The sequence below is a fragment of the Natrix helvetica genome (assembly GCF_964273705.1).
Source record: "Natrix helvetica genome assembly, chromosome: 9".
In the NCBI taxonomy this organism is placed as follows: Eukaryota; Metazoa; Chordata; class Lepidosauria; order Squamata; family Natricidae; genus Natrix; species Natrix helvetica.
Genome location: NC_138560.1, coordinates 17678970 through 17706842, shown reverse-complemented (window position 1 = coordinate 17706842; position 27873 = coordinate 17678970). Strand labels below are relative to the sequence as shown.

The 27873-nt window shown below is 41.7% G+C and overlaps 1 protein-coding gene across 3 annotated transcripts; it reads left to right on the top strand.

Annotated features, from left to right (window-relative positions):
• Positions 1 to 12: 12 nt before the first annotated feature.
• Positions 13 to 27844, top strand: LYPLA2 (lysophospholipase 2). 3 transcript variants are annotated; one of them, XM_081962610.1, is made up of 12 exons: positions 13 to 152; positions 10412 to 10508; positions 10587 to 10672; positions 10773 to 10806; positions 12643 to 12674; positions 13579 to 13644; positions 15927 to 15974; positions 16730 to 16800; positions 18579 to 18652; positions 19993 to 20094; positions 20278 to 20454; positions 21268 to 27844. In XM_081962610.1, exons 2-12 carry the CDS (start codon positions 10431 to 10433, stop codon positions 21316 to 21318), a joined length of 819 nt encoding a protein of 272 aa, XP_081818736.1. In that variant the 5' UTR covers positions 13 to 152; positions 10412 to 10430; the 3' UTR covers positions 21319 to 27844. The 3 variants fall into 3 exon arrangements, with proteins under 3 accessions (XP_081818736.1, XP_081818737.1, XP_081818738.1); XM_081962611.1 differs by lacking the exons at positions 10587 to 10672; positions 10773 to 10806; XM_081962612.1 differs by lacking the exons at positions 13 to 152; positions 10587 to 10672; positions 10773 to 10806 and adding an exon at positions 460 to 562.
• The last annotated feature ends 29 nt before the right edge of the window (positions 27845 to 27873 follow it).

The window sequence follows — 27873 nt, the reverse complement described above, 5'->3', positions numbered from 1 at the left end:
CGCGGGCTCTGGTGGTGTGGCGGAAGTTCCGGAGGGAGGGGGGGAAGGAGAGGGAGGGAAAGAGGGAGCGCGCGAGAGCTCGAGCCTGACTGAGTCTCCTCAGTCAGAAGAAAAGCCGGGTCGGAAGAGTCGGAGCTGAGAAAAGAAAAGAGGTGAGGGAGGCCGGGCGGGGGAAGGTCAAGGCAGACGGAGGGAGGGAGGAGGTTCGGGATGGGAGCCGCGCCTCTCTTGGGTCCGAACCTGAGGGTAATTTTGGGAAGGGGGCGGGGCAGGCTGCCCCCCCAAAAGGGCCGCGTGTGGCGGTTGAGGTGGGGAGGAGGGGAGGAGCGGCCTGAGGGGGCGAGGGAAGAGGCCTCCCCGGATCCAGGGAAAGGGCCCCGAGGAGGCCTGGCGCGGAAACGGGGGGGAGAGAGCGGGGCCCCGGTCCTTGAGGCGCCCGGGGTGGGAGGAGATGGGGGTGTGAGGATGGGCCGGCTGATGCCTTTATTAGGGCCGGCCGAACCCGGGGCAGGTCGAAAAGGTGTGCAAGCGTTCGAGCTTCCCCGATTCTCTCTCTAGTCAGGTGAGACGCCCGAGAAGCTGAGGGGGGGAAAAGAGAAGAAAGAGTGTCTGAAGGGGTTGGGGAAACTGAGGAAGGAGCGGGGGTGGTAGTGTGAAGCCCCTTTCTTCTTTTGGGACATCCCAAGGTAACCAGGTAACAGCGGCTGCCCTGTCCGTTTGGCTTGGCTCTTAACGGGGGAGGAGGAGGAGGAGGAGGATTTTATTCAGCGCATGGGGCAAACTGGCAGAAAAAAACCGGGTTTGTGGGCTCCTCGAGGAGGAGAAAGCGTGTGGATGGATGAGTGAGGTCTAAAGCAGGGGTCTCCCAAGTTGGCCCCTTGGACTGTGGACTTCAACTCCCAGAGTTGGCTTAAAGGGACCAACTTGGGAGACCCCTGGTCTAAAGGTACCAGACCTGTCAGGGGAATTCTGGGAGTTGAAGTCCACAAGTCTTCAAGGGGCCAACTTGGGAGACCCCTGGCCTAAAAGAGTGTCCGAGAGGGCAAAAGATGGGTATTGGGGGCAGCCGGGCAACTGGAGAGGCAAAGGCAGGCCACACAATCAGGTTGGGTTCTTACATCGTTGAGAGTCGGATAGGATAGACCAGGAACTCTGGAATTTGCAAGAAGTTTTCCTCCAAACTTTCACTTGCCCTGTTAAAAAAAACTTTGCTTGGAAATGGAACAAAGCAGGCGAGGCAGCTCTGGCTTCCTTCTTGCAGCTGGTTGCTCTTAAGGGAAGATGGGGAGGTGAAAAAAGTTGGGGCTGGCAAGGAAGAATACATTTTTAGATGAAAGTCAGTAGTTGAGTTCCCAACGGAGCATTATTGGTGGCACTGAGTGGTTGGTGTATGTATGTCTTGTCTTGGATGAAGCGATTGTGATGTCTAATGGGCAGTGTAGGGTGTTGTTATCTGATGCTATAAAAGAAAACAGATTTCATCACAGAAGCATTTTTAAAGTGATGGGACTTGTAGGAAGGGCTTTTAAGAAAAACAGAGCAGATTTCCAAAAGATGTGTTTCTGTTTCGTGTGTATTGTTGTGAGTTTGTAAGCAGAAACCGGGTTTACAGTGTATCATAAAAGGTATGAGAATATTGGATTTCTCCAAATCTCATGAGGAGGCAAGATATGAAAATAAAGGCTAGTCATAGATTTTATGTAATGTAACAAACAGCCTGTGTAATAAGAGGAATAAAATTAATTACCTTATATTTATCTTTTTCTTGAGAAAATCAGTTTAACAAACACATACAACCTGTTTGAATGCCCAACAATGCTTACAGCTAACATAATAAAGTAATGTGTGTGTGTGTGTGTGTAGGTTAAGCATTTGAATGCTTATTTAAATAATCCATCTGATGTTCTTGTAATAAATATAGTAATAGTAGTTTTGGTTGTAAGTTATTTATAAATATAGATATTTAAATAATTGAATGTGTCAATTTAAAACTTCCTGACTTCCTATTTTGGTGCTCTTGTCATGGTTATATGTGAGACCAGTATTTTGTATTTGTAATATCTATTCTGATGAAAATCATGATATTTATAATATAGTTTATGATTTTGCTCATACATAAATGACACCATGTTTTTTCATAAAGTTGTATAGAAATATCCTTAGGACATGGGACCATGATTGGCACTGTATCTTTCATAGCAGTCATATGCCTCTAAAACATATATACAGGATGTGTACACTTTTGTTTGTTGCTATCATCTGATATTTGATTATAGATGTTCCCAAGCTTGTGTAACACTACATTTAATTTGAACTCAATTTTACAAAAAATGTTTCAATAAAGAAAAACAAAAAAAAGGAAAATAACAAGCACATATAAACTTCTGCTCCATGTTTTAGGAGCAGTTGGCTGCATTTCAACATAAAGCCTGGATTATATAACTTCATAAATATCTAATCCTATATCTAAACATGAGGCTCTGTCCCACTGGAGTTTTTGTGGCTGATAATGGTTACTGGTTTTGTCTTCCATGATTTTGAGCAGTTCTGTTTCAAAATTTGTAATTTGGGCATTAGCCGTTCTTGAAGTATTTGTTCCCACCTAAGGATAATAGCTCTTTATTAAGAAATATATATGTGTGTGTGAGTGTGTGTGTATGCATGTATGTATTTTGTCACAACCCCTGGTATGCCCAAATATGGGAGGGAGCATACTGTTTCCCTTTTCTGTCTTTCGGCTCACCCTAGGAGCCATCCAGGCAGAAAGCCATTTTTTTAATGTTGCCTTTGTTACATTTGTGTTGCATTTGTGCTGATAAATAAATAAAGGGAGAGTAGTATAGATCTATTTCAAGCTATTTAGCTCTCATCAGCTAGCCATACCCTTACTGGGAATTGAACCTGGGCTGTACACCCCAGGTGCACAGATGCAACACACACACACACGTGTGTGTGTGTGTGTGTGTGTGTATAATAGGCAAAAGATTGAAGCCATATGGTAACATGGGGAAAGTTTTAAGAGAAACAATTTGTTCCTCTTTCCATTTCCCAAATAACAACATTGATGAACCAAGCCATTTATAGTATCCCAGTTGATTTGTGGTACCCCTTTATTGTATATGAAACAATTTAAAATTTGTTGACTGCTGTATTACAATGATTTTTTACTGATTAAAAGGACCAGATGAAGAGAAGTCTCTTTTAAAACTATTTACCCTTGATTATAGTTATAATCAGCATCAACTTATTTTCAAAAGGGGGTTTATCTTACCATAATTTCAAGGAAGTCTTCTCTGATGTCACCTTTGGATGAATAAAAATGATCATATATTTGCAGCCTAAAAATGCAATAGCTGGTTTGGAGGTGGGGGTAGTAAATATCAGTAACATAATACCTTTGTTAAGGCCACAAAAAATACTATAGACTAATGAGCTGGCTTCAGGTTCTTTGGAAGTTTGCTCATTCGTTGCTTTGGGATAGCTAGATTTAAGATCTAATGAAAAAGCTAATTGTTGTTTTAGAATTTGGGGCCTTCTAACAAACTCATCTCTGAGAACTGTCATTTCTGAGCAAGCATTATAAATATTGCATAGCTTCCTTTTGTTAACAGGCCATGCAATTGAAATTCTGTTCACAATTGTGAACTGCTTCCCTCTATGCAAAGTTGGGTAAATAACTCACTTAGTTCTCATTCTAATAAAGGAAGGTAGTATGTAAGAACCATGCAGTGTTCATGCCGTTCCTTTTCCATTTTTTTTTTTACAACTGTATGGGTAACTAAATTGCTGCAGAATCTCACAAACTGACTCTGACGGAAATTCTTTACTGCCTTTGAACATGAATTTATCTGATCTCTTTAAATAGCCAAGCCAATTAGTGATTGATGCTTCCGTCTGTGGTAACAAATTTCAGAAGCTTATTAAAAATGTTTTATAGTTCTCTTTCTACTGTGTGCTGAACTTACTGCCGATAAACTTTCTTGTGTTACCAAAAGAGATGTCTAGATTCCCCACTCTGTTCAATATTACATTTCTCACACCTTTTCTTGTACTTTTAGCAAATGATCTTAGCTTTTTTTCGGCTTATCTTTTTTGTTGACAAATAGAAGTCTGAGTCAAGGACTAGAAGCAAAAAGAGAATGGTAGTAATTCTATCTGGTGCATAGAAATTGCAGCAAATATTCAGAATTCTCGTAACTTTGATTATTGATATGTAGGTGTCCTGAAACCTGGAGGTTTTTTTCTGACTTGTCAAAAGTGTAAGTATTAAACTTGTTGCCTCCTGGACTTTCTTTTGTTAATCAGACAATGGCATAAAATAGAAGTGAGAAAACGATGGTTCTTTCTGTATGACATTGTGAACGTACCTGCAATTTTGTATCACAGTTTTCTCAGTTCTTGTCACCTATTATTTGACATACTAAGCTAGTTACCCAGCATAAAATCAGGCATAATTAAATTCCTTGTTTCAGATAATTAAATGTACCTAGCATACAAGGTTTTTCCTTGATTCAGTTCTTCATAGTTTCCTTTTTAATTTGCAACTAGGCTTCAGAAATACTATGGTTGGTCACATAGTCAGTGAGATGTTTAGACTGGATTAGGCATTTTTAGCCAGCTATGAAAGCTTTCCCAACGGCATGGGATAGACAGATATTACTGTTTAATAATATTAAGATCTTTGGAGGATCTATTCCAAGTAACACTGCCTTTTCAATTGCCTGATGGTGGTTTTGTCAATACGGATGGTTTTCTTAGTGGTGCTCCAGATGTTTTGGAATTGTACCCAAGGGGCCTATTATTATTGGTACTACCTTTGCTTTCTTTTGCCACAGATAGTTTTGCTTCTATTTTCTCCCGTTCTTTCTTTTCTATTGTTCTATCTCCAGATGTAATGTTCAGTATTCAAACTTTTTTGTCTTGGTCCCAGTTTTTTGCTTGGTCCTTAATTTTTTGCTTGGGGACAAGAAGTATTTTTTGCAGATATTCCAATGCATTATTATTGTTGCATTGTTATTTTATTCAGTTTGTAGGATCTTCGTGCATCAGCTAACTGGGTGGTTCATTGTTTCTTCAGCTTCTTTGCAGATATGACATTTGCTGGATATCTTCTCATTGCTGGATTTATGCATTTATTTTTAAGGCTTGGTCTTGTGTAACCAGAATTAGTCTCTCGTCTCTTTCTTCAACTTTCCTGCTTTCAGCCATTGCCAGGTCTTTCTATTATTTGCTTTGCCTGCTCTTTTTAATGTACTGGTCATAGAATATTTTGTCTTGCCACATGTCTCTTTTCCGTTCTTCATCTGGACCAGTTTTGTTTCTTTAAATTCAGTAAAGCCTTCATATTGTACTAGATTTCAGTGCATCTTCTTCACTGTCCTTCAGCTATTCCAGTGCCCTTTTTTATTCAACTGTCTGGTGTATTTGCAACATTACACGCCTACCTGTGCTCCTTGGAAAGTACAGTCAACATTGCCGCACAGATGAAGGGCATGATTTATTGTCATTATTTTTCTGGTCCTTCTATCCAGTGTTTCTAGTTCAGCTTGAGGCAGTCCCCTGTTCAAGTTGTGTATCTAATGAGTAAAATTGCCCAGGTGTTAATTGTGATGATGGCATTTCCTCCATTGAGATTGAAGTTTAAGATTCAAAGATTTTCCGCAATTTCTGCCATAATTACAGGTTGCCTATGAAATCTCACTGTCTTCCAAAGGATGTTCAACAATATGTGAATTGCTTGGCATGAATATTTTGATACATACTTTGAGATGAGTAATTAGCACTTCAAATCAGAATAGACTTAGCCAAGGGACCACTAAGTGAATCTCTCACAATCCCTCTCACCACACCATTCATATTACAGCTAGAAGAGCATCTTATTGTGTTGGAGTTAGATGGAAATTGTATATATGGACAAGTTGCCTAAGAAGTGATTTGTGTCTTTAAAATGTTCCATTTTAAGTTTCTTGTGGGTCTGTACGAATGATGGGCAATTAACTTTCCCAAGGGGCACATGGGAAACTGGGATTGTTGTGGAGGACCGAACCAATAGAGCTATGAAGATGCAAAGGCCTGCATGCACACATATATTTAAATTTAAAAAAAACAGAAGTCACCTTCAAAATAAAAGCAATACACATGGGCCAGATAGGGAGAGCCAGAGGGCCCAATGCGGCCTATGGACTGTAAAATGCCCAGGTCTGGTCTATGCTGTATTAAGAGAAGGATTTGGGCTTTTAATAAAGGTAAGGAACATTGTGAGGGGAAGCTGGCTGGTAGATGATCCAAGTGAAGAATGTCATCAGTGCTTTGCATTGCAGAGAAAACTGAAACTGGGATTTCTTCTGCAAACCTAGAAGACTAGAACTTTTATCTATCCTGAAAAGGGTGATTTTCAGATAGATTGTGCAGTTTCTGAGTTTTCTTTTCCAGTGTTGTTTTCCTGGCTGTGATATTTTTCTCTTCTTCTGACTGTGCCAGCAGCAATAGAACCAGAATGTAATATGACTGCACTGCAAGAGACAAGTCACAGAAGACTTTCCGATGGCAGGAAGAAAATGCCCTTTCTGATCAAGCCATATGCTGTAGATAATATCTGGGGTAGTTACTGTTTTTCCCTTATTATCAGCTACATCAGTAGTAGTGTTGTGGTGATAAGGACATTCAGTTCTTCATGTATGCCTGGATTGTTATTGGCACTTATATAAACAGCTGTGCCCTTTACTTGGTGGGCATGGGAGAAAAGTTTGTTTTAATCTTTGTTTTAAAAGTTTGTTTTAATTCGGTCATTGGGGTGTATGTAACCATGTTTAAATGAACAGTGCTTAAGTAAATGACTTCCTCTTGTGAGGTTTCTCACGGTTCTGTACAAGACGTTGATAAGAGCTTCTCTTCAAAGTGGGTAAAACCTAAGCTTGGAAGTGACACCAGAGTTAATGATAGAGTAGCTCCTAGTTTGGTACTGGTTTCAAAGTGAGAAAAGCTTTTCACAATGATGGCAAATTGAGATGCAATATCCCCAAAAGTGAAAGCATTATAGAGAAGTGTACATTCATGTTTTGCAAATAGAAGCATCTTAGCAATATCCTATTGATCTGAGAGAAGCTGAGGCTGTTGAGGAAGGTGCTTATTTATTTTCCTTCATACCGAATGTATAAAATTGCTGCTCAGTCCAGTTGACTGATAATCATTTATTACTTCCTTAAGTGTTATGTGAGGGAGAGAGTTCATATCAGAGACAAAATGTTGCTGGAACCCTGGTCATTATCATCCGAAGAGGCCAATAGATTGAGAGAATTTTATATTTTTTATTAATTTGCCTTTTTAAAATTATTATTTTAGCTATGGACAAATGTAACATTCTCCAGCTCCAATCAAAGTCTACTGTTGAGTCTACTAACTGGGCCAATGGCTGTAATACCCCAAAATGTATTGAAGGCACCAGATTGTCTATTCCTGCCAAATCTATGGCATTTTGTAATTTCATGGACTTTACCTATGAAACTTTCTTTCCAAGTCTAAGGTAGCATTCTTGAATGTGGCACTGTGCAACACATTGTACTTTAGATAGTATTTTAGTCTATCAATCTATCCTATCTACCCCTCCTATCTGAGTCTGTCTGTCTGTCTCTATCTTATCTATCGTACATGTTGGAATGTTGAGACTCCAGCTCCCAAATTCCTAGCTAGCATGTTATTCTCTGGGAGTGTCACTCCCAGTGCAACTGAAGTGTGTCAAGTTGGGGAAGGCTTTATTAAAACATACAGGCAAAACCGCCCAGCAAAAGAAACCCAAAATGTAAAGAGGATTACTAAATAGAGCTTCATTGTATCTCATAATCCAGGGGTTCCCAACTTCTGGTCCATTGACTGGCACCAAATAATGGCATGCCACAACAATATGCCGCGCAAACAAGAGAAGCTCCATCCGTGGGAGGGAGGCAGCACATGAAACCATGCTCCCTCGGTCCATGGAAAAAAACTTTCCCTGTGGAATCCTGGTGCCCAAAAGGTTGGGGGTCCACTGTCATAGTCAACTAGGTGAATAACTAAATAATAATAAGAAAATATTTCCAAACTGGAGAAAAGGTTTTAGGCTTCCTGTGCCATAGATGTTTCTCTGTGTGGATGGAAGGGCATATGCTAAAAACATGTAAAATGCTCCCCCCCCCCCCAATGGCTTTCTTTGCTTGTACATCAACTGGACTTTATTCTGATTATCATTGCTACCTCAAGGCTCTTTCACAAAATTGGTGTAAAATAAATTACTGCATGTTGGCTTTCTTTTTTAAAAGGTGGTCAGTGCTTAGTTTAGGGGTAGAATGTTTAGGCTTTGGAATACGGGCCACTTCAATTGCTATTTTTTGTCAGGAAGTCATACTACATTGGTTAGTCTTACACAAGCCAACAGATTGTTCACTTATTTTTTGTAATGGGTAACTTAGCTAAATATCTGGAAATGGCACATAGTGAATTTTTCATTTTAATTCCTGATACTTTGGGGAGCGTTAGAGGTAATTGCTGCCAGCAGGCTGGCTCTTTGCAGATTATATTTTACATAAGGAATGAAATGTGTGTTTTATTCCTGCCACAGGCATGAAAGCTAGCTGGGTGATTTTGGATCAATCCCTCTCTTTCAGCCCAACCCACCTCACAGGATTGTTATTGTGGGGAAAACAAAGGCAGAAGTATTAGGTACATTTGCTGCTTATTCTAGCAAAAACCATGGCTTGCAGAACTTGGGTGATATCTTGTTGTTGTTGAGTCAGGGTTTCTCCCCCCCCCCCCCCCAATTTTTCATTTGTGTTTTATTGGTCTGAGATAATGAAGAAACTGAAATGAAATCAGTCAGCTTAGACTTCAGTGGGTTTTTAAAAACCTTTTTCCTGTTTATCTCCCATTAAAATAAAAGGCTGTTCTTCCTGTTTGTAATACTCTAAGGTTTTTACAGCCACAAATAAAATAAGCTAAAGAACAGTTGAAAACATTTGGAAGTAGTTTGAGTTTCTAAGATAAATCTGGAAAGAGGGAAGCAATAGCTAACACTTGGCAACCAATTCTTAATACATTCTCATGTACACACACAAACACACACATGTGTGTGTGCAGTCTGTATGTGTATACTAAACATATATTTCTTAGTGTAGCTATGTTTTAATTTTTCTTTTGCAACAGTATTATCATTCGTTGTTTTTTCTATGTATACCTAATTTACAATTTATAGATATATACAAGAAGTGGGAAACTAATCTTTAATAAAGCACTTTTAAAAATTATTTAGAGCAATTCAGCAAATGAATTACTTGTCTAGAAAAATGTTTCCCAATCTGAAGCTGCCAGTTGGCCTTCAACACATAATTCTCAACCAGCATGCTGGCAAGTGTACTAATATGGGAAAGCTAATCTAAATATGCAGAACATGTAATGTTTAATACCTATGACTTATCTTAATCCCAGCATGTAGGTCATTGTCCAGTTGCAGAGAAAACTAAGACACCTTGGAGTGCTTTTCCTATTATTTTTAACATTCCTGTGCAAAGAAAAACCCTTATTGCCCCAGCAGGATGGGGCTTTGAAACATTTACTGCTTTTGACCACCAGGTGCAAAATGTTCTAGTTTAGGTAGCACAATTCTGTTTTAGCAGTATCCTTATAAAACTGTTAAAACATACCGTTATGAAAAATATAAAATATTTTCAAAACACAGTTGGATTTTGATATGAACTATGTCAAGGCTTTGTGAAGAACATTTTCTAGACAAGCACTGTCTTCAGAATAATTAAAGTGACAAATAAAAATGTAGAAACACATGATTGATAATATAGAGTAAGATTTGCTCTGCTGCTTTCTTTTATATTTTGTTTTTAAGATTGTTAAATCTGTGAGTTTCTTGGAGGGATCTCCACCACCAGTGTGGCAGCTGCCAAAATTTTTGTACATCCCCTTACCTTTCCCTATATATTCAAAAACCAATAAAACTTTGTTTTATTAAAAAAAAAAGAATAATTGAGTGCAGCTTTTTTTTTCCTGGTCTAATAGCCAAAGACATTCTTTAAACATGTATGTTCTGGGTTACAGTTGTTACTCGGGAAATGCTGATTTCATTAAAAATGAGGGGAAAAACAAACTTTAAAATAGCAAAGCCCTATTCTTCATTGTTTATGGACCAAGAGAAAACTGAAGGAGCCTGAGAGTGAACTTGTAGGGATTTGATGGGAAGCTGTGAATCTTCTGGATCCTAAAGTGGTTTACTTACAAGCTGTGGAGTATTTGTTACATTGAAACTTACAAGTAAATTAAGTATTTAGAAGAGACATTTCACTCTCAAAATTCCCAACCAGGATCTGAAGTCATCCAGCTCTAGGAAGCTGATTTAAATAAATTAATGGGTTGTGTTTCTCATCCTCTGCAGGTGCGAATTGTATAGTTGTATGTGCGGTAACAACATGTCTGTCCCTCTCCTTGCTGATGCTGTGACCGTTTCAGGGACAGAGCGGGAGACTGCAGCGGTAAGGGCATGCTGTTTTGGGCTTACCATCTGTTGGCATCCAGAAAGCTTAGGGAATTAATGGGTTTTTCTCCTTTAGCCCATTCTCTCTGCTGATACTGAAGGCAAAGGGATTGTTCTCCCCATAACAAGGAGGCTATTTCCGAGAAAGGAATACTGCTGGTGGTAAGAATTTGATATCAGCTTTTCTGGAGCCTGGGGAACTACAGAAGGAGATCAGCTCAGTTTCCTTCCTTTCCAATAAACTGTAAAATGTTGTTTGTAGGACCTCTACAAAATCTACCCTTTGCCTCTGGCAGGTAATTAGTCCAACTGTATCCTACTGTGTTGCCCTCAGTGCTGTTCTCTTGCACTAATTAGGTAATAATTGACTAAAACCTGCTTCCTCCCCTCCCCTCTCCAGTTGTGGGGCTGGTGTGGTGAATTATTGTAGTAGATAATACTGTGCTGTGTTGTAGCACTGAACCAATGCTACAAAACTACTTTAATTTATTAGTCCCATTGCTGGCCTTGCCTGCAACTTGTGCCATCCAAACTCACCAAGATGTATTGCTTGCATTGCGGAAGAGAGATTTTTGCTTTCCCCTTCTCCAAGATCTAAAGTCTAAAATTCAGCTAAAGCAGTCGTGAAGGACCAATAGATTTACCAAGATTGGGTTATTTTATACAATTCTGCTTCCACAATATAACCCGAGGAGTATGTGGATAGGAACATAGCCACTCTTGGCACTGAAATCGTGTCTTCCTGACTATGGTTAGTGCTATCTAATCTGTTGATTCCTCCTTTTCATTTTTCAGCATCTTAAAAATTGGCCTTTCTAAAACAGTCCGAGACGCACATATAGTAAACCATATACCCTGTACCATATTCAGCTCTTGTATGGCTTTTGCGCAGATACCACAAATGTGTGAGTCCTGATTTTGATCAAATTCAGCAGTACAATTCCAGCACTGGGACTGTATCCTTTCTAGAATATTATTTAAATCTGCATAACACACTTAAAATTGAGTTATAACTTTTGTATATTGATGGAATGGGTATGAATTTTTGGAGCGTTCTGCAGCCATTGGAACTCATGGGATTTTGAATGATCAAAATTCCATCTAGTGTGAAATTCCATTGAGAAATGTTAAAGTATTGAAATGCTTTCTTCAAATATGTATTGATTAATAATATATGAGGTTCAAAGATGAGAGGGAAAGTGATTGTAGAATTTGAAATATCTTTGGCAAACTACAGCGATAATAGAAGGAGTGGATTATATGAAGAATGAAACTCAGGCAGTAGATGATTTTCTAACTCAGAGATTTGTGACCAAGAGTGGGGAGGGGTATCCTATAAAATACAAAAGTTTCTGCTCTTCTGCCACAATAATAGAATCCACAAAATTAGCTTTCCATTAAAAAAAGTTGTTGATCACACTCCAAAGTGACTTGAACCAAACTAGATCCCAAGATCTGTGCTGTGAGTGAAGCTTGATAACTCTCTGAGGGTTCCTGGAAACAGCTCCTTTGCCTTCTGGGATTTCATCTGGCACTGCCTGCTGCTTCTACCTCCACTTCCACAGTCTTTAGGGAACTTGTTTTCTATAGCAATAGAAGCTTCACCTCTCAGGAAGCTGAGTTCTGTGCTCTGGTAGAATCATTTAATATCTTGCTTTGGTGGAAAATCAGAATTGAACTAGGAAGGAATCAGGGAGAAACCGGCGATGGCAACCATATCAGATTAAGTCAAAGATGGCAATAGCTTTGGCCCAGCTGGTGCCATGTAAGAAGAAAGCTTTCTTACCTAGGCATGAAAATTCCAGATGAAGGAACTTTGCTCATTTAGTGAAATGTAATAAATATTGACATATATATTTGCATATTTTTCCCAGTGAATCATCTTGTTGGGGAGAAGGCATCATGATAGGATGGTATCTTGGTCACAAATAGATTCAGTCACGCCCATCTTCGTTTTCATCTTCTTCTAACTACCTTAGGTTGAGTGATTCCTGCTTCTTCCCTTCTGCATAATCTGTTTTTGTTTTGCAACTAATTGACCTCACAGAATGCTTCCTGATTACAGTAGCTTTGGTAGCACTTTCTCACTTGCTGAGCCAGCTAATGTGCTTATTTTCTACTTGACTTTACAGGTCATTTTTTTGCACGGGCTCGGTGACACAGGGTGAGTATTGGTGAAATCTGACTGTATAGCAAAGGTAAAGGTGAAGAGCATGAGTCTTATAGGAGACAGACTAATTCCATTTCCCCCTTTACATCAATCTAACTACAAAAACTCCTGCCCACTCAGCAGTCTGCTGTTCACCTAGCAGTTTGAAAGCATGCAAACGGGAGCAGATAAATAGGTACCTCTTTGGTGGAAAGGAAATTGCGTTCCATGCGCCTTGGCATAGAGTTGAGGCCATACAAATGTAAAAGAGGTAAAGAGAATGCATGAGAGGTACCATGTGGTTCTGGAAGAGAGATACTGCTTGAGTTGGTGAGGGTGTATGAGTGGCTGTAGCAAGTACGCAAGGACTATGGGAGAGTGCACTGGTGGTGGACACTTAACCCAACGATATTGTGATATTTCCTGCCTGCTTCCCCTTTGACTTTCTGGAGAGGCTGGCATAGAAGGTTGCTAGTGGTAGTCCTGTGATCACAGGGCACTTGGCAGGCAGCTGAAAGTGCAAATGGGTTGCCAAGCACCCATATCGCAGTCATGGGATGGGAGGGTTGCTGAGATGGCTGGAACTCTGAGTACCCGTAATAGCCACCATTTATTCAGTGCCAATGTAACTTCGAAAAGTCTGAACAAATGGTGATAAGTCAAGGACTACTTGTATATCTGGATATTGCACTGATGTGGGGATATGATCTCCTCTACCAAGCTGTCCTCACTGATGCAGTGTTTGGGAATTTTGGAAAAACCAGGCACAGATCCTTATCACAGCTGGCAGATATGAGCGTATTCCCAACTACCTTTTTCAGCAGAAAGAGCCTCTGGGATGGTCAGTGAAAAATATTTGCCTTTTCATGTTTATGTTGGATGGTGACTTGACCTATTTTCTTTTGCCCTCCCCCTTCAGGCACAGCTGGGCTGATGCTCTGTCTTCCATCCGGCTCCCTTATGTGAAATACATCTGCCCTCATGCGTAAGTATCACCGTTACTCTGTCTTTAAAACGCAGGTTGAGAAACACTGAACCTCACCCCCAATTTGCTAATTTTTCCCTCAGGGATGAAAACATGAAAGCACCTGTTCTATGATATTAACGCTATCACTGGCCATACCCCTTGTATCTTTTGGGCAGGGCAGAGAGATGAAATGTGGTTACTGCACTGAAAAGAGTTTCCTACTGTTGCTTTTCAATAAAACATTTCCCCCCTTCATTCCATGGCTTTCAGGGCAGTGTACAATCGATATAACCATCATTACAAAAAGGGCAATAACCTAGTGTTTTCCACAAAGAGTGACTATAACATGCCTGGATTCTCAAATACTGGATTCTGAAATATTCTCCCTGATACATTAGGGCAGGGGTGTCCAAACTTGGCAACTTTAAGACTTGTGGACTTCAACTCCCAGAATTCCCCAGCCAGCTCTGCTGGCTGGGGAATTCTGGGAGTTGAAGTCCACAAGTCTTAAAGTTGCCAAGTTTGGACACCCCTGCATTAGGGCATCCTAGGTTCCTGGGAAGAACTTGATGCAAATGAAGGCCAGCACCAGCTGAAGACCTGGCAGATGCCACTTCCCATTGTTATGTATATAGCGATAGTACCTTCAAATCACAACATCTGTCTATCTCAGGTCCTTTTATCCACCAAATAGGTGGATAAAAATGCCAAATCCAGTCTAAACATCTGGCTGACTGCAACCAACCATAACAGTAATAATAGACGTTTGTAGCCACCACTACCTAAAACACAATAAAAGATCACCAAGGGACTCATTCATCTTGTGCTAAATTAGGACTTTTATCTTAATCCGAAAATAGAAAGCTTGATAGTGGGCAGGGCTAGATGTTGCTATTTGAAAAGAGGGTTGCAAAATCAGGAGAGAATAGTATCAGCAAGTGAGAGAACTACAGGTTGCAAGCAAAATATAACAAGCCAAGGTATTATGTCGCTCAGAAATTGGCATATACTTCTGATATCTGTTTTATTGCACATTACTCTGATCTATTAGGCTTTCCCTTGCTTCCCTACTGCTCACTACGGTGTAGTTCTTAGAAGCCTGCAAACTAATGGTTAACTCATGGTTAAAATACTGAGCTGTAGCTATTTTCCCTTTGACCCTATTGCCTTTTCCTGCAGCTTCCATTTTTTTCACTCCTAATAGACTGAGAAAAAAAGACCTATTCTGACCTCTTTTAGGCTTGAGTTTGCTGGCTGGAAGTATGTGCAAGAGGTGACATAATTTGCGCCAAGACGTTTCATTAATAATTTATCCTGATTATGTACGCTTAGCCGTTGTATTCTCCTCCCTCTTAACAGCTACTAAGGGTCCAGAATTCAGATCGTCACAAAGCCCCAGCTGAGCCCCAGCTCTCTATTTGGCCATGTACAGAATTCCAAACGTGAGACCTTGTTAGCAATGGAGATTGAGATGCATCCACTGAAATGGACAGGAAGTTGATGAACCCAATAATGAGCAGGAATGCATTTCCCACCTGAATATCTCCAGATCCTGAACAGGCAAACAGCAAGGCCAGAAGGAATTGGGGCCTTCAAAGGGACTGCACAATGCTGCTTCATCCTTACACACACATAGTAAATATGAGAGATGCTCTAGGAAAGTATGCAGAACTGCGCCTGAACCTACCACCAACCCTCTTGCCTTTCTCGGTGTTCATCTCTTACCTTTGAAGATTGTCCTGGTGGTTCATTCTGTGGCTGATTCTATGGCGTCTTGCTGTCAATCCTGTTGCTTGAGCTTCCGTGATGGGCAGTAGGCAGATACTCCCCAGCCCCAAAGCCAGTGTTGCTGAGGGCAGACTCAATAGAAAGAAATGGTGTTGTGTTTCTCAGCTGCTTCCTAGCAAAAGCACCAAGCCCAGCATCAAGTCAGTCCCCTAATGGTCAGATCCCAGGGTAGTTTACTAGGCAACCACACCAAACACAGTTTGATTGAGCAGGGACTCTAAATGAAATAGAGAAGGGAGAAGGAGAGCAGCTTTGCTTTCTCTTGCTTTACAAACCTGATCTGTCTGCAAAATGTCTTCCCAACTGCCAGTTTTATGGGGAAGGTCTAGGCTGTAGCATTGATCTAAACTGCTCTTGTGGACTTAGTGCACAGTTTAGAAGAATTCCAAGAATGTTGCTGTTACTTTTTTAAAAGTATGATATTTTGATATTTCTTTATCATTTTAAATTCCTTAGCCTTCTTACCTGTGGTCCTACTAGAATTATACCCCATTTTCTGTCTCTCTTTACAGACCCAGGATCCCTGTCACTCTCAACATGAAGATGGTTATGCCCTCCTGGTTAGTATTAAACAATATTCCTTGTATTATTAGTAGCCAAACTCTTCTCCTGCCTTAGGAGCAATGGGAAAAGACCTTGGAGAAGTGATTAGGGAAAAGGTGAAGGCAGTAGACTAATGGGTTGGTAGAAATTTGGAGAGAATACGTGGACTTTACTCATGGAAGTATTCACTTAGTAACATTAAGTGTGTGATGTAAAAATGGCCTTCTTACACAGCCTTATTATAATCTTAGCAGAGTTGTATGTATTTTCACTTGTTCTTTTTGGCCTTTTTTTCAAATTGCTGCCTGCCACAAAGCTTCCAATTAAGCCTTCTCCAAACTGCTACCCTGTAGATACGAGATAAATATCACGACAAGGCCAGCTGGTGGGAGAGGCAATCCTAACGTTTTGGATTAAAAGTTGTAGTAGCTGTTAGCTTCAATTTTGGGCCATGACATGGACCCTATTCTCACTCACCATTTCAGATCAATCCTGATTACAGTCCTGTAATCTGGCATGCCTTCACCCAAAAGTAGAACCGAGTTGGTCATTTTATGCCTCTTTTTAAGGTCTGGTGGAATGGAAGTCAAATGAACGATGCTGAGTGGTAGACAGAATGTTGCCCCCGTTTCCAAATGCTGCTGCTGGAGTTCCATGTAGCCAAGTTACCACTGCACCATAATGCTATGCCCCAGGGCCCTTACCTGGCCCCAGGTGAATGTCTTAGAAGATCATGACAGTGATGGTCTTTCCTTTTTTCTCCCCATTTCAGGTTTGATTTAATGGGGCTGAGTCCGGATGCACCAGAAGATGAAAACGGAATTAAAAAAGCTGCTGAGAACAGTAAGAGAGGCGTTTCCTTGGGCATCTTCCGAGTCGGCCCACATTTCTCTTAATCATAATTTCCAGTGGTTGGAAATCAAGATAGGTGATTGGGGTCGTTTCCCAAGGCTAAAAAAGAACTCTGAACCCTTTCTGCGTTTGCAGTTACTGCCTAAGTCACACAAAAACTAAAGCCAGCAAAATGGCCCGGAAAATTTAATTCTTTGTACATCGCAGAAGCCAGATGTCGAGATTCTCCAGCTGGGTGAACACTGGGGCCTCCTCTGCAGGCTACTTTTTGAAGAACATATGCAGTCCTTGGGAATGTGCAGACATGCAGGTCATAAATCTGAATAGAAAAACAAAATAAATCTTTGAGGCATGAGGGCATCCAATTTGTCTTGGTGCATATATAATCTTGCTTTTAGAAAACAAAATGTCTTTAATTATGTCAGGCCCATATGTCAAATAATTTACACCCAGTTTGGGCAATTCAGATGATCCTCCTGAATACCCAGTCTCCCCTTTTTGTGGCCCTTGCATCACTTACAGATTATTCTGACGACATTTAATGTTCAATTGTTTTTGTTTTGGGATGTGCATATGGAATTACGCAAAATAGCTTCAATAAGTTTTTAATGCACTTAATGAGCTTTTTTTTTTTAAAAAAAAAAGATGAATGCCATTAGAGCCCCTTCCTAAGGAAAGAGCCAACACTGTGGCAATAATATTCAGAGTGATATAACAATAGCTTCCACTATTCTTGGAGTCCAGGAAAAAAACAAGTTGTAAAAGGTGCAATCCCTGACTGCCGAAAACATTGCCTGCCACATGGTATCTGTGGCTCTTAAAAGCAGTCGGCCTCTACCCTGCCTCTTGTTTTGTCATACTTTCTGGGAATTGCACACACCTGGAGGGCCCCAGGTTGGAGAAAGGCTTCTCCTAACTGGAAGCTTTCCCAGATCTAAGACAGAGACGAAAAGACAGAATCTGGGCTATTGTCCAAGAGACCATGTCATTTCCCCCTGAGCTACAGCCCTTCTTTGATAAATGTAAAGGTTAATGGTGGCAGGAAAGGGAGGATCAAAGAAGTCTCGATTTGCACACCTGGCACTTTCCCAATCTCTGCTTATTTCATGTGTTCATATATCGGTAAAACACCCCCCCCCCATCCCTCTACTACTTATGTTGCTCATCGCAACAAACCAGAATTAATATGCTGCATAGTAACAACTAAGGAAGAGTAGTTATCCAATAGGCAGGTAAGAGGAGCTAAAGTAAAAGCATCGAATGAAATATATGTACTCTATGAAAGAAATGCCTTCCTAAACAAGGGCTTCTCCAACTGGCAAATTGCTGTCTGAGGAAATAACCCAGCCTCCCAGGGAGTTCTAAAATTCAGTGTGGCCAGAGAGTAGTTCCTTTCTTCAAGGCTGGCTGAAGAAGAGAGTCACCGTTCTGCCCTGTGTGGTCATTTGAAACCGCTTCCTTCCTAAGGCAAATTCCAGAGCTGTTTTGCAAAACCAAAGCGGTTGTAATGCTGCTGTGGACTTTTGCACCCACCCTCACCATCTCCCATGGCTTCTTGCAGCATACTCCCCGTTTACTTGCATTACTGTTCTTTGAGCGCTGATTCTGTAGCTAATTTGGCTTGATATTTTTTAAAAAAGGGGGGGGGGGCATTTCTAACAGCGAACCACGCCATGAATCCATATTAGCAGACCTGTTTGCTTCAGGACCATTTCCAACTCTGGGTTAACTTGTAGTCAAACTGTCTCTTTTCTCTTTCTGCATTCCAGTTAAAGCTGTAATTGACCATGAAGTAAAAAATGGGATCCCGGCCCACCGGATCATCTTGGGAGGCTTTTCACAGGTGGGAACTGATGGGGCGTGGAGGAGGCAGGTTTCTATGCTGATTAAGAGTAGACACCTCGGGTCTCATTTATGGGGCGCCCGGGAAGCCCCCTTGACAGGGAACGGACATGACCCGTTTCCTTTAGGACAGTATTTGTTAGGCTGGCTGGTGAATTCTGAAAGTTGAAGTCCACATATTTTAAAGTTGCCAAGGTTAAGATACACTGCTTTAGGATGTCCATCTTGACCACATAGCTGCACCAAAAATGGAAGAAAGTGAAAGATATATATATATATTTTGAGAGACCAAACTTTCTCCAGAAGGCCTTATTTTGAGTCCTGCTGCTTTATTGGAAAAAACACATGTGCAGCTTTGTTAGGCCAAGTGTCAACCATACTGCAAAAAGAGGTAGGGTCACATGAAAAAGGAAAAAAAAGAGAACAGCTAAAAAATTAAATTATAGTGATGTAATAGTCATGTTAATTAAAGAATTGGAGTGGCACAATGGCTCAGCAGTTAAGACACTGGGCATGTTGGCTGGAAAATCATAGCCTATTTTCAAGTCCTGAGCTCCAGGCTACAGGGTGACATCCCGTCCTCGCCCCCATCTCCTGCCAACCAAGCAGTTGGAAAGCATATAAATTCAAGTATATAAATAGGTACCACTTCGGTGGGAAGGTAACAGTGCTCCATGACAACATGCTGGCCACATGACTGCAGAAATGTCTTCGGACAGCGCTAGCTCAATGGCCTTGAAATGGAGATGAGCATCGTATTGACGGCAATGACTGGCGGAGTAAAATCCACAGGACTTCTTTCCTTTCCTTTACCTTAATTAAAGAATTGAGTTGTACAGATTACAGGACTGTAAAAAGGGAGTTCTAATACAAGCACATAGTTCATACCAGTTCAAAATTTAATTGAGAACTTCCTCCTCTCCCACAAATTCTTTTTCTTAGAAGCTTCTAATTCTTAAGATCCTGGGAAACCTGCCTTTACACTTTGCAATAGTGTCTGCTAAGCTCCTCTAAGCTAAGGATAGAGACAGAATGGATTTTTAGCACTCTTGATTATTATTATTTTTTTGGTCAAAGAGTTTCTTGTCAAATACTCTTATTCAACTTCCCTATAGAAACATTCAACTTGCAGACAGCTAATGATTTTTTTTCATTTATGAGATTCTGATAAGCAATTGGAAGGGAAGGGTTTCTTTAGGCCCATATTTGGGGACGGCATTATTTGCTGTGAAATGGGATGTGGGGGGAAGCATTAGAGGAGGAGATTGGGGAAGGATGTTTTGGGAGAAGACCCTTACTGGAATAAGCTCTGACCAGTTTTCTGATGTTGTTGTGCTTCAGGGTGGTGCCCTGTCCCTCTACACAGCACTCACTTGCTCTCACCAGTTGGCTGGCATTGTGGCCCTCAGCTGTTGGCTTCCCCTGCACAGGACATTCCCTCAGGTAGGTAGCCTAACCTCTTTTTTGGAACCGGGGTGGGTGGGGGACGGGGGAGATGCATGCTGGGCCAAGGTCTGTTGGATGGAGCCACCCCTTTGCAATGACCATGGCAAGAGACCAACATCTGTTTGTGGGTGATTCACAGCTTACCATGCTGCTGATGTGTTTTCCTCATGATGACTGCAGGCAGCAAGTAATGGTGTGAACAAGGATATCGCCATTCTGCAGTGCCATGGTGAGATGGACCCGATGATCCCAGTGCGCTTCGGAGCTCTCACTGCAGAGAAGCTGAAGGGGGTTGTGAATCCTAGTAGAATCCAGTTCAGAACCTACCCTAGAATGATGCACAACTCTTGCCCTCAGGTTGGTTGGTAGCCACTCCGCTTCTCATAGCTGGGGCCTGATTGCAAAAAGGTTCAGACTGAGATAATGGGGTTAAGGTACTTTATGTTGCCTGGCAAGCTCTGTCCCTAGATCTTGGATCTTCTTAGTTTCAGCTGGCACCAGCTGGAAATGGATCCCTTTTTTGTGGAGGTCTCTCTTTAATAGGAAAGCCTTTCTTATGTAATACACACTACAGCTTTCTAAAAAAGCCACGTCTCCAGTGTCCTGTGGGATGAACTTGAACTCTGTGTTGGACTTTTGCACTTGTCTGCAGAAATTTATGAATATGGGTATTTAGGGGCTCAGTGGCTAAGACGCTGAGCTTGTCGATCAGAAAGGTTGGCAGTTCAGCAGTTCAACTCCCTTGTGCCGCATAACGGAGTGAGCTCCCATTACTTCTCCCAGCTTCTGCCAACCTAGCAGTTCGAAAGCACATAAAAAATGCAAGTAGAAAAATAGGAACCACCTTTGGTGGGAAGGTAACAGCGTTCCATGCGCCTTCGGCATTTAGTCATGCCGGCCACATGACCACAGAGACGTCTTCGGACAGACCTCTTTGGCTTTGAAATGGAGATGAGCACTGCCCCCTAGAGTCGGGAATAATTAGCTCATATGTGTGAGGGGGACCTTTACCCTTTATGTGTGTATTTAGTTTCTGAATTGATAATATTTGGGGTGTGCTAAGCCTTGGGGACCAGAAAGGGAGGCATCTGTGCTGGTTGGGTGGGTCTGTCTCTCTAACGTGGCCTCAAGAAATAAAAGAGTATTTCCCCTCCTCTTCCATCTGTGCAGGAGATGATGGCCGTGAAAGACTTCATTGAAAAACTGTTGCCCAGGATTTAAGCCGAGCTATCAAGACTGTTGCAGGGAGAGGAGACAGAGGTCACCAGCTTTGATCTTGAACCCTTGACCTGTTGGCTGCAATTGGAAGCCATGGCAATCCACCTCCTCACCAGTCACTCGTCTCCTTTCTCGAGCCTTCCCCACCCGCCTGCGCTGTCCCCCCTCCTGTGTAAAGGGAGGGGAGAGGGCCCTTCTCTCCCACATGGCGGGTGAAGGTACCAAGTGGTTTTAAGGTACAGCTGAGATCCTAATCTTGCAGATTATTATTTCAGTCACCTTTCAGTATTTCCCTATTCTCTCCTCTCTCCTGTTCTGTCTATCCCCCCCCCAACCCCTCCCCCCCCAAAAACAAATCTAAACATAAACTGCCTGCTGTGGCAAAGAACTGTGTGGTAGCCAGAGGCTTAAAGCAAAAGGTATTAAGAGACGGTGTTCTGGCTATTACAGTACTTTCAAAGGAGTTTTATAGTTCAGTCTTCTGAACTGTCCATCAATCATCCTTCCCCTCATGATGCTCAGCCCGTCCCACTTCATATTTCACTGGAACCATTTTAGCGGTGCAGGGCGGGCTCAGCTCAGGCCAGGCAAGGCGAGGCAGAAAATGTGTTTCTGCTCTGTGCAGGCTACTGGCTTGCCAGGCTCTGTACCACACATTCTCCAAGCTTCCATCAACAAAAAGAGGAAGAGTTGCATTGTGCTGAAGGGCCATGGCCGGCCGGTCCCCCAGATACAGCTTGTAACTGGGGCAGCTGCTCCACCAGTCCCTGCCCTGACTGGAGTGATAAAAGTGGTGGAGAGGACCCACTGCGCCAGGAATCACTCCACGTTGTGTGTGTTATGGACTGTTTTTGTTGTGTTCTGTCCTCTCATCCACGCTGCCTTTATCCTGACCCATGGGATCCTTTTTGTTTTGTTGGGATCAAGAGAAAATGGCGATTCAGGGGAGTGGACTTAAGATGGCTCCGGCCAGTAGGCCTCTCTTAGAGTACGGTCTCTGACAATTCCACTTACCGCCTGGGCAGTGCTCAGACAATGGCTGTTCTAGCCTGCTATGCTCCTGCCCACTCACACCAAGCAAGTGCAAGCTGGGTTTTGGTGTGTGCCATGTTGCCAGAATTGTGCTCCTGCCGCTCCCCCCTCCAAATTTCTTGTGTGGTCCCCTGAGTCCATTGTCTCTTGTTTCCTCCTTGAGATCAGGCTTGTGCCTCAGAGCAGTGTGCTGTTGAACAGCAGCAATGTTTCTTTTCCTTCTCTCCCTTGCTCCAGTCAGTCTCCCTGTGGGGTCCTGGAAGCCAGGGAGAAGATGCAACTTCAAAAGGAACCCCCTTCCCTCCTTCTTTTGTTTTGGTGAAGGGCTAGTCTTGTCTTGTGTGTCAACCCACCACCTGTGTGCAGACTTTGCGTCCTTCCTTCCCACTGTCCTACGCAGGCCTTGTCATTGGGCAACAGCAATAAGAAGACCCGGGACTAGGTCAAATCTCTCCTTTCCCCTCCTGGCTTTTGTGATGGGATAGAGACAGGCTTACCCAACAAGCCATTGAGATTCTGCTGAGCTAAATTGAGATACTTGTGAACCGCAGCTCCCTCTCATGCTCCATGCTTGGTAATCCGGCCAGCATTGCCAATGCCTTTTGCAAAATTGGCTCCTCTTCTCGGAAGATGGACTTGTGGAGATGGCATGAGTGTGGCTGTTGTGTGGCAAAGCATCATCATCCAGTGGAAAGGGATCATCCAGTTGGGCAGAGGAAGAGGCCTGGCCTCTTTGTGCATCCCCTCCCCAGCAAAGGATCTCCAGTTTGCAGGGGCATCTCAACCAGAACCTGATTTGTAAGCTGAGGGCAGCTCCTATTCTCACAGGTCATAAGTGGTGGTGGAAACGGAGAATGTCTTGAGCCTCCTATAGGAAAACAAAATATTCCTCTGCAGCTCACTTGTGTTTCCCCCGTTTCAAAGGAGTGGCCTCTGCAGCTGTCTGACCTGCGCTTGGAGGTGCTAAAGGATAGGAAAAATGCTCATGCCCACTCTTGCCACTGAGTATCACCAGAAAATAGCAGGCAAATTCTGAGATGGTAAAATGAGCTGTACCACCTAACGGACTACAAGTGTGTGCAGATATCATTCCTAAAGTTTCCATTAAAAAAAAAAACCTTTGCAAGTAAAACATAACAACTCATAAAGGGAATCTTGGCTTATCCTTTCCACCCCTTTCTGCTTATTTTTTTTAAAGAATGTGGTTTGTTTTGCTAAATTTGGTTCTGCATACATTTGCAGCCAGAAGGGTTGCAGCCTCCTTCACCATCTCCAGGTTCTTCTGCATTTCTGCACCAAATAACACGCAAGGGGTTTGCGGGGAGAGGTCGGTTGCCTGTTGCCACCACCGCTCAGCTCCTCTTAGGCCCCTAACTTGCAATGCCCTGCAGAGCAAGTGGAGAGATCTCTGCTCTGGTTTCTGCCGGCCCAGTTTTCTCCTTGGGCCTTCCCAAAGCTGCTGTCAACATGGCCTGCATGGTATAGAAAGGATGGGAAAGAACACGGAAGCCCAAGGAAGAAGATGGCTTCTCTCTGTCCTTGCAAGGGGATCTCAACAATCTCTTCTCCCTTTCCCTTTGTCTTCCTCGTATGTCATTTTAATTTTTGTGTTCCTTCAAGATTAAACAGAAACCACCATTGGTGCCTCACCTTTTGGTTTGTTAAAAACCTAGTTGTGGGGTGTCACTTTCTCCTGCAGGGAGAGTTTGAAGTGTTTGACAGTTCTTAAGAACACCTGAAACTTGGGGTGGTCTGGACTTGACTACTTGTGAGGGGCTGGATAATCAGAGCTATCCCAAAGGTGCTTTTCAAAAGGCAATGGGACTCTTGGTTTTTTTCCTTGAAAACATTTCACTTCTCATCCAAGGAGTTTCTTCAGAAGCTGAAGAACGATTACAGGATCATACAAACAAGGACAAATAGGCTGAAACACAGCTTCTCTCCCAGGGCAGTAACTATATTGAATTCTATGGTATATTGCAATATTAATGCAATAATGGGGTTTTCAATTTCAATTACATAGCATGTGAATGATGTGTGTTTTTATTTTTATAGTTTAATGTACACTGAAGATGGTATTTAGTTTCATTGTACAATGTGCAGTGACAATCAAGTAAACTAAACTAAGCTTCTTGGATGAGAAACGAAATGTTTTCATGAAAAAATCCAAGAATGTCCAGTTGCCTTTCGAAAAGCACCTTTGGGACAATCATGACCTGGATGATTGAGAATCTCCATAGACAGAGAGAGAGCTTTTTACTATCTCTGAGCTCTGCTTCTCTATTCGAATAAGCTTATAGCAGCTTTTGCCATACTGGCCTGGTCTGTTGAGTAAAGTCAGCCGTGGGTGGTGATCTACCTTTGTGCAGTGTGTGCACCCAAGGATTGGTCTGGGACTCTATATAAAGGGTAGGAACGCCTGCGTGCAAGATAGCACTGTTGGTGATTGGAAGGGAGGAGTCGTCTCAGGGAGGGTTGATTTTATTTTTCTTGCTTCGTCTGTTCTCCGTTCTGCTTCACGGGGTTTTTTTCCAATATTTCTCTGAGCATTGTTATTTGACGGTTGTTTTGGATTTGGGGCATTCTGAATGCAAGCAGGAGCTTTCTCTCTGAGCAACCAGCCTCTCTTCCCTCCTGCAGCTCCAAGCAAAAACCAGAAATTTCACATTTTATCTGAAGCATTCTTCCCCTATGGGAAATTGTCTCAGAGTCCTCTGAGAGCATCTCTTCAGGTTCTGCAAATCCCTGCCAGGCAGAATCAAGGCCATCCCACCCACCAGTCAGCAGAGTTGCTTTACCACATGAATGCGCCTGTTTGCATAGCAACTAAGTCAGGCCTGCCATCAGAAGAAGACCTTGAGGGTTGTCACTGACAAAGGGGGCTGTAAAGTAGTCTTGAACGGGCTTTCATTTCTTCCCCTCCTGTTTATTTTTTTAAGAGAGCTCTAGATCACTTAATAGTGATTTTGACTGATTACATGCCATCTAATTGCTGTCATCTCTTAGCAATCACATAGATAGATGTTCTCCATGATGATCTCTCCTTGATGTGGTCCTTCGGGTCTTTAAAGCCTAACGATTAACTAGAAAGACCGATCTGGTTGTCCCCCTTCTACTCTTTCCTTCTGTCTTTCCCAACCTCAAAGCCTTCTCCAGAGAGATGGATCTTCAAATCATATCCAGAGCAGCATAATTTGAGCCTGATCACCTAACATACTAATTTTAAATGTTATGTACAGTAAAAGACATTGTGCGAATCCAGCCAGAGCCCTTTATAAACCACTTTAAACAATTGTAGCTTATTCAAACCATAACAAAACATTGTGCATGAGGGCAGCCAGTGAATATTGCAAATTCATTACTTATTTAGATGCCACTGCAACCAACAACCAATCCGCATTACCACCTCAAAAGTAAAAAATTTATTACAGTGATAATATAATTTACTCAAGGCATTTATTCTTTATGTTGCTCCCCCACCCTCCCCAGGTATTCCTGGGGTGTTGTTATCAATTTGCTTGTCAGCATTTTCCCTGTGTTTCTTATATTTTTCAGATTTTCAGGAAGCTTGGTTTTAGGGAGCAGGCAACCTTAGTGCAGCTTTGGCTTCCTTTAGAGGGCCAATTGGTAACTTATAACAACTGAATGTGTTGCTACCTTTTTTGTTACAAGATCTTTCATAGCATATTTACTGTTCTAGCGATCTCTTAAAATCTGTGCTGAAATGCTTCTTTTACCACTTTGAAAGTATCTGAAGAGTCTTAAAAGAATAGCTCACAGTTGAACTGTAGTTCATCTGTGAGCTTGGTCTTTGCTTGCAGATGTTTAATTATCTGACTAAGTAACTCCATCAGTTCCAGTATGAGGTCAGCTCTCTATTTATATACAATAGCTTGCCCTGCCACTATTGGTAGATGTGTAGTTTTTCTCCTCGGTTGTCCCTTGATTAATGTACACTTTTCTGCTTGATAGTTTGTTTGGTGTTGATCCCTGGTTATCTGGGTGTAGGCTGCTCGAGAGGATGCATTCTGATTTGTTTCCTTTTTAGCTTTTTTATTGAATCTTTTGGATGGGGTGTAAATGTAGTTTATCTCTATGTGTCTATTGATGGCTGATTTCTCTGAATGCTAAGCTTCCAGGAATTCTCTAGCATTTTTAGATTTGGCTTGATCTGGAGTGCTCATTGTTTCCTAGTTGAAACTATAGTAGATCTGTCCATGTGTTGTGAGATTAAGGAGTTTTCATTGTGTCATCTGATTACTAGTTGGCATTGCTCTCCTAATCTTATACTTCTCTGTCTCAGACAAGTTGTAGCCGGGTCTTTTGGTTTACTTAAGAGGTTTTGGAGAGCTTTGATTGATTTGTGTGCCTTGTGGTTGTAATAGTCTGTTGGTTGTTTCTGAGATGTTTTTGATATTTGGCAGGGCTATTCTTTTCATAGCTTATGTTGGTTGTACTGTAGTAGATTGAGTGGCTAGGCATTTTTGTGATTAAGATTTCCTTAAAAGCATTTTAGTGCAAATCTGTACAATAGTGGTCAAAATTGTGGAAATCTTTTGTGGAAAGTGTGCAGTATTTTTGACGTTTGATGGCTAATAACACCACTTTATTTGGAGTTGTACCATAAAATTATATATCAATGGAAAGATAATTTAATCAAGAATGTAATGTAGTAACTTTTATGCAGGATTTGCTATTGGAATAGCAGTTATGAAGAAGAAAATTGAAACACGTGCAAAAAACAAGATCTACAAAAATTATCACCATAGAAAAAAATGAGATATACAAAAATTATCACCATGTCAGTTAATACTTAGTTGTGTAACCTTTAGCATGAATGAAATAACCAAGTCTTTTAGTTCTGCAGCTGTTATATGAAACCAAGATTGAATGATTGCTTCTATTAACTGGGTTTTATTGCTGGCTATATTTGGCTATAACTTTTCATAGAATACAGATAATTGAACAAACCTTGTTGCATTACATTCTTGATTAAATTATCTTTCCATTGCTGTATAATTTTATGGTACTACCAAAAAAAGTGGTGTTATTAGCCATCAAACCTCAAAAATACACTTTTCCCAAAAGGTTTCCACGATTTTGGCCACTACTGGTAAGCCTACCTTTAGGGTGGGGGAGTTGTTCACTGCATTTTTTATTCTTGCTGTTTTCTTCCTAACAGAGACAGAACATAGCTTAGTGCACAGTTCACCAAAGTCCACCTTCTTTGGCCTGAGAAATAGCAATTCTAAGAGTTGTTCCAGCAAAACAGGAAAGGGGGGGGGGGGAGCGTTGTTGAATAAATAATGTGCTTGCTTTAGTAAAACACAACTAGCTTTTTTAAAAAAAGGATATCCCCCCCTCCCCACTTTTCAGGAATATCACTACATCACCATCTTCAAGCCCTTGAAGCCATTTTTTAAATTTTTAAGTGAAACTCTCATGGCTCCAAAAAGGTTGCCCACTCCTACCCTTGAAGCATCCAGAAAGGTTTTTTTTTTTAAATGTATGTGCACATTAATATTA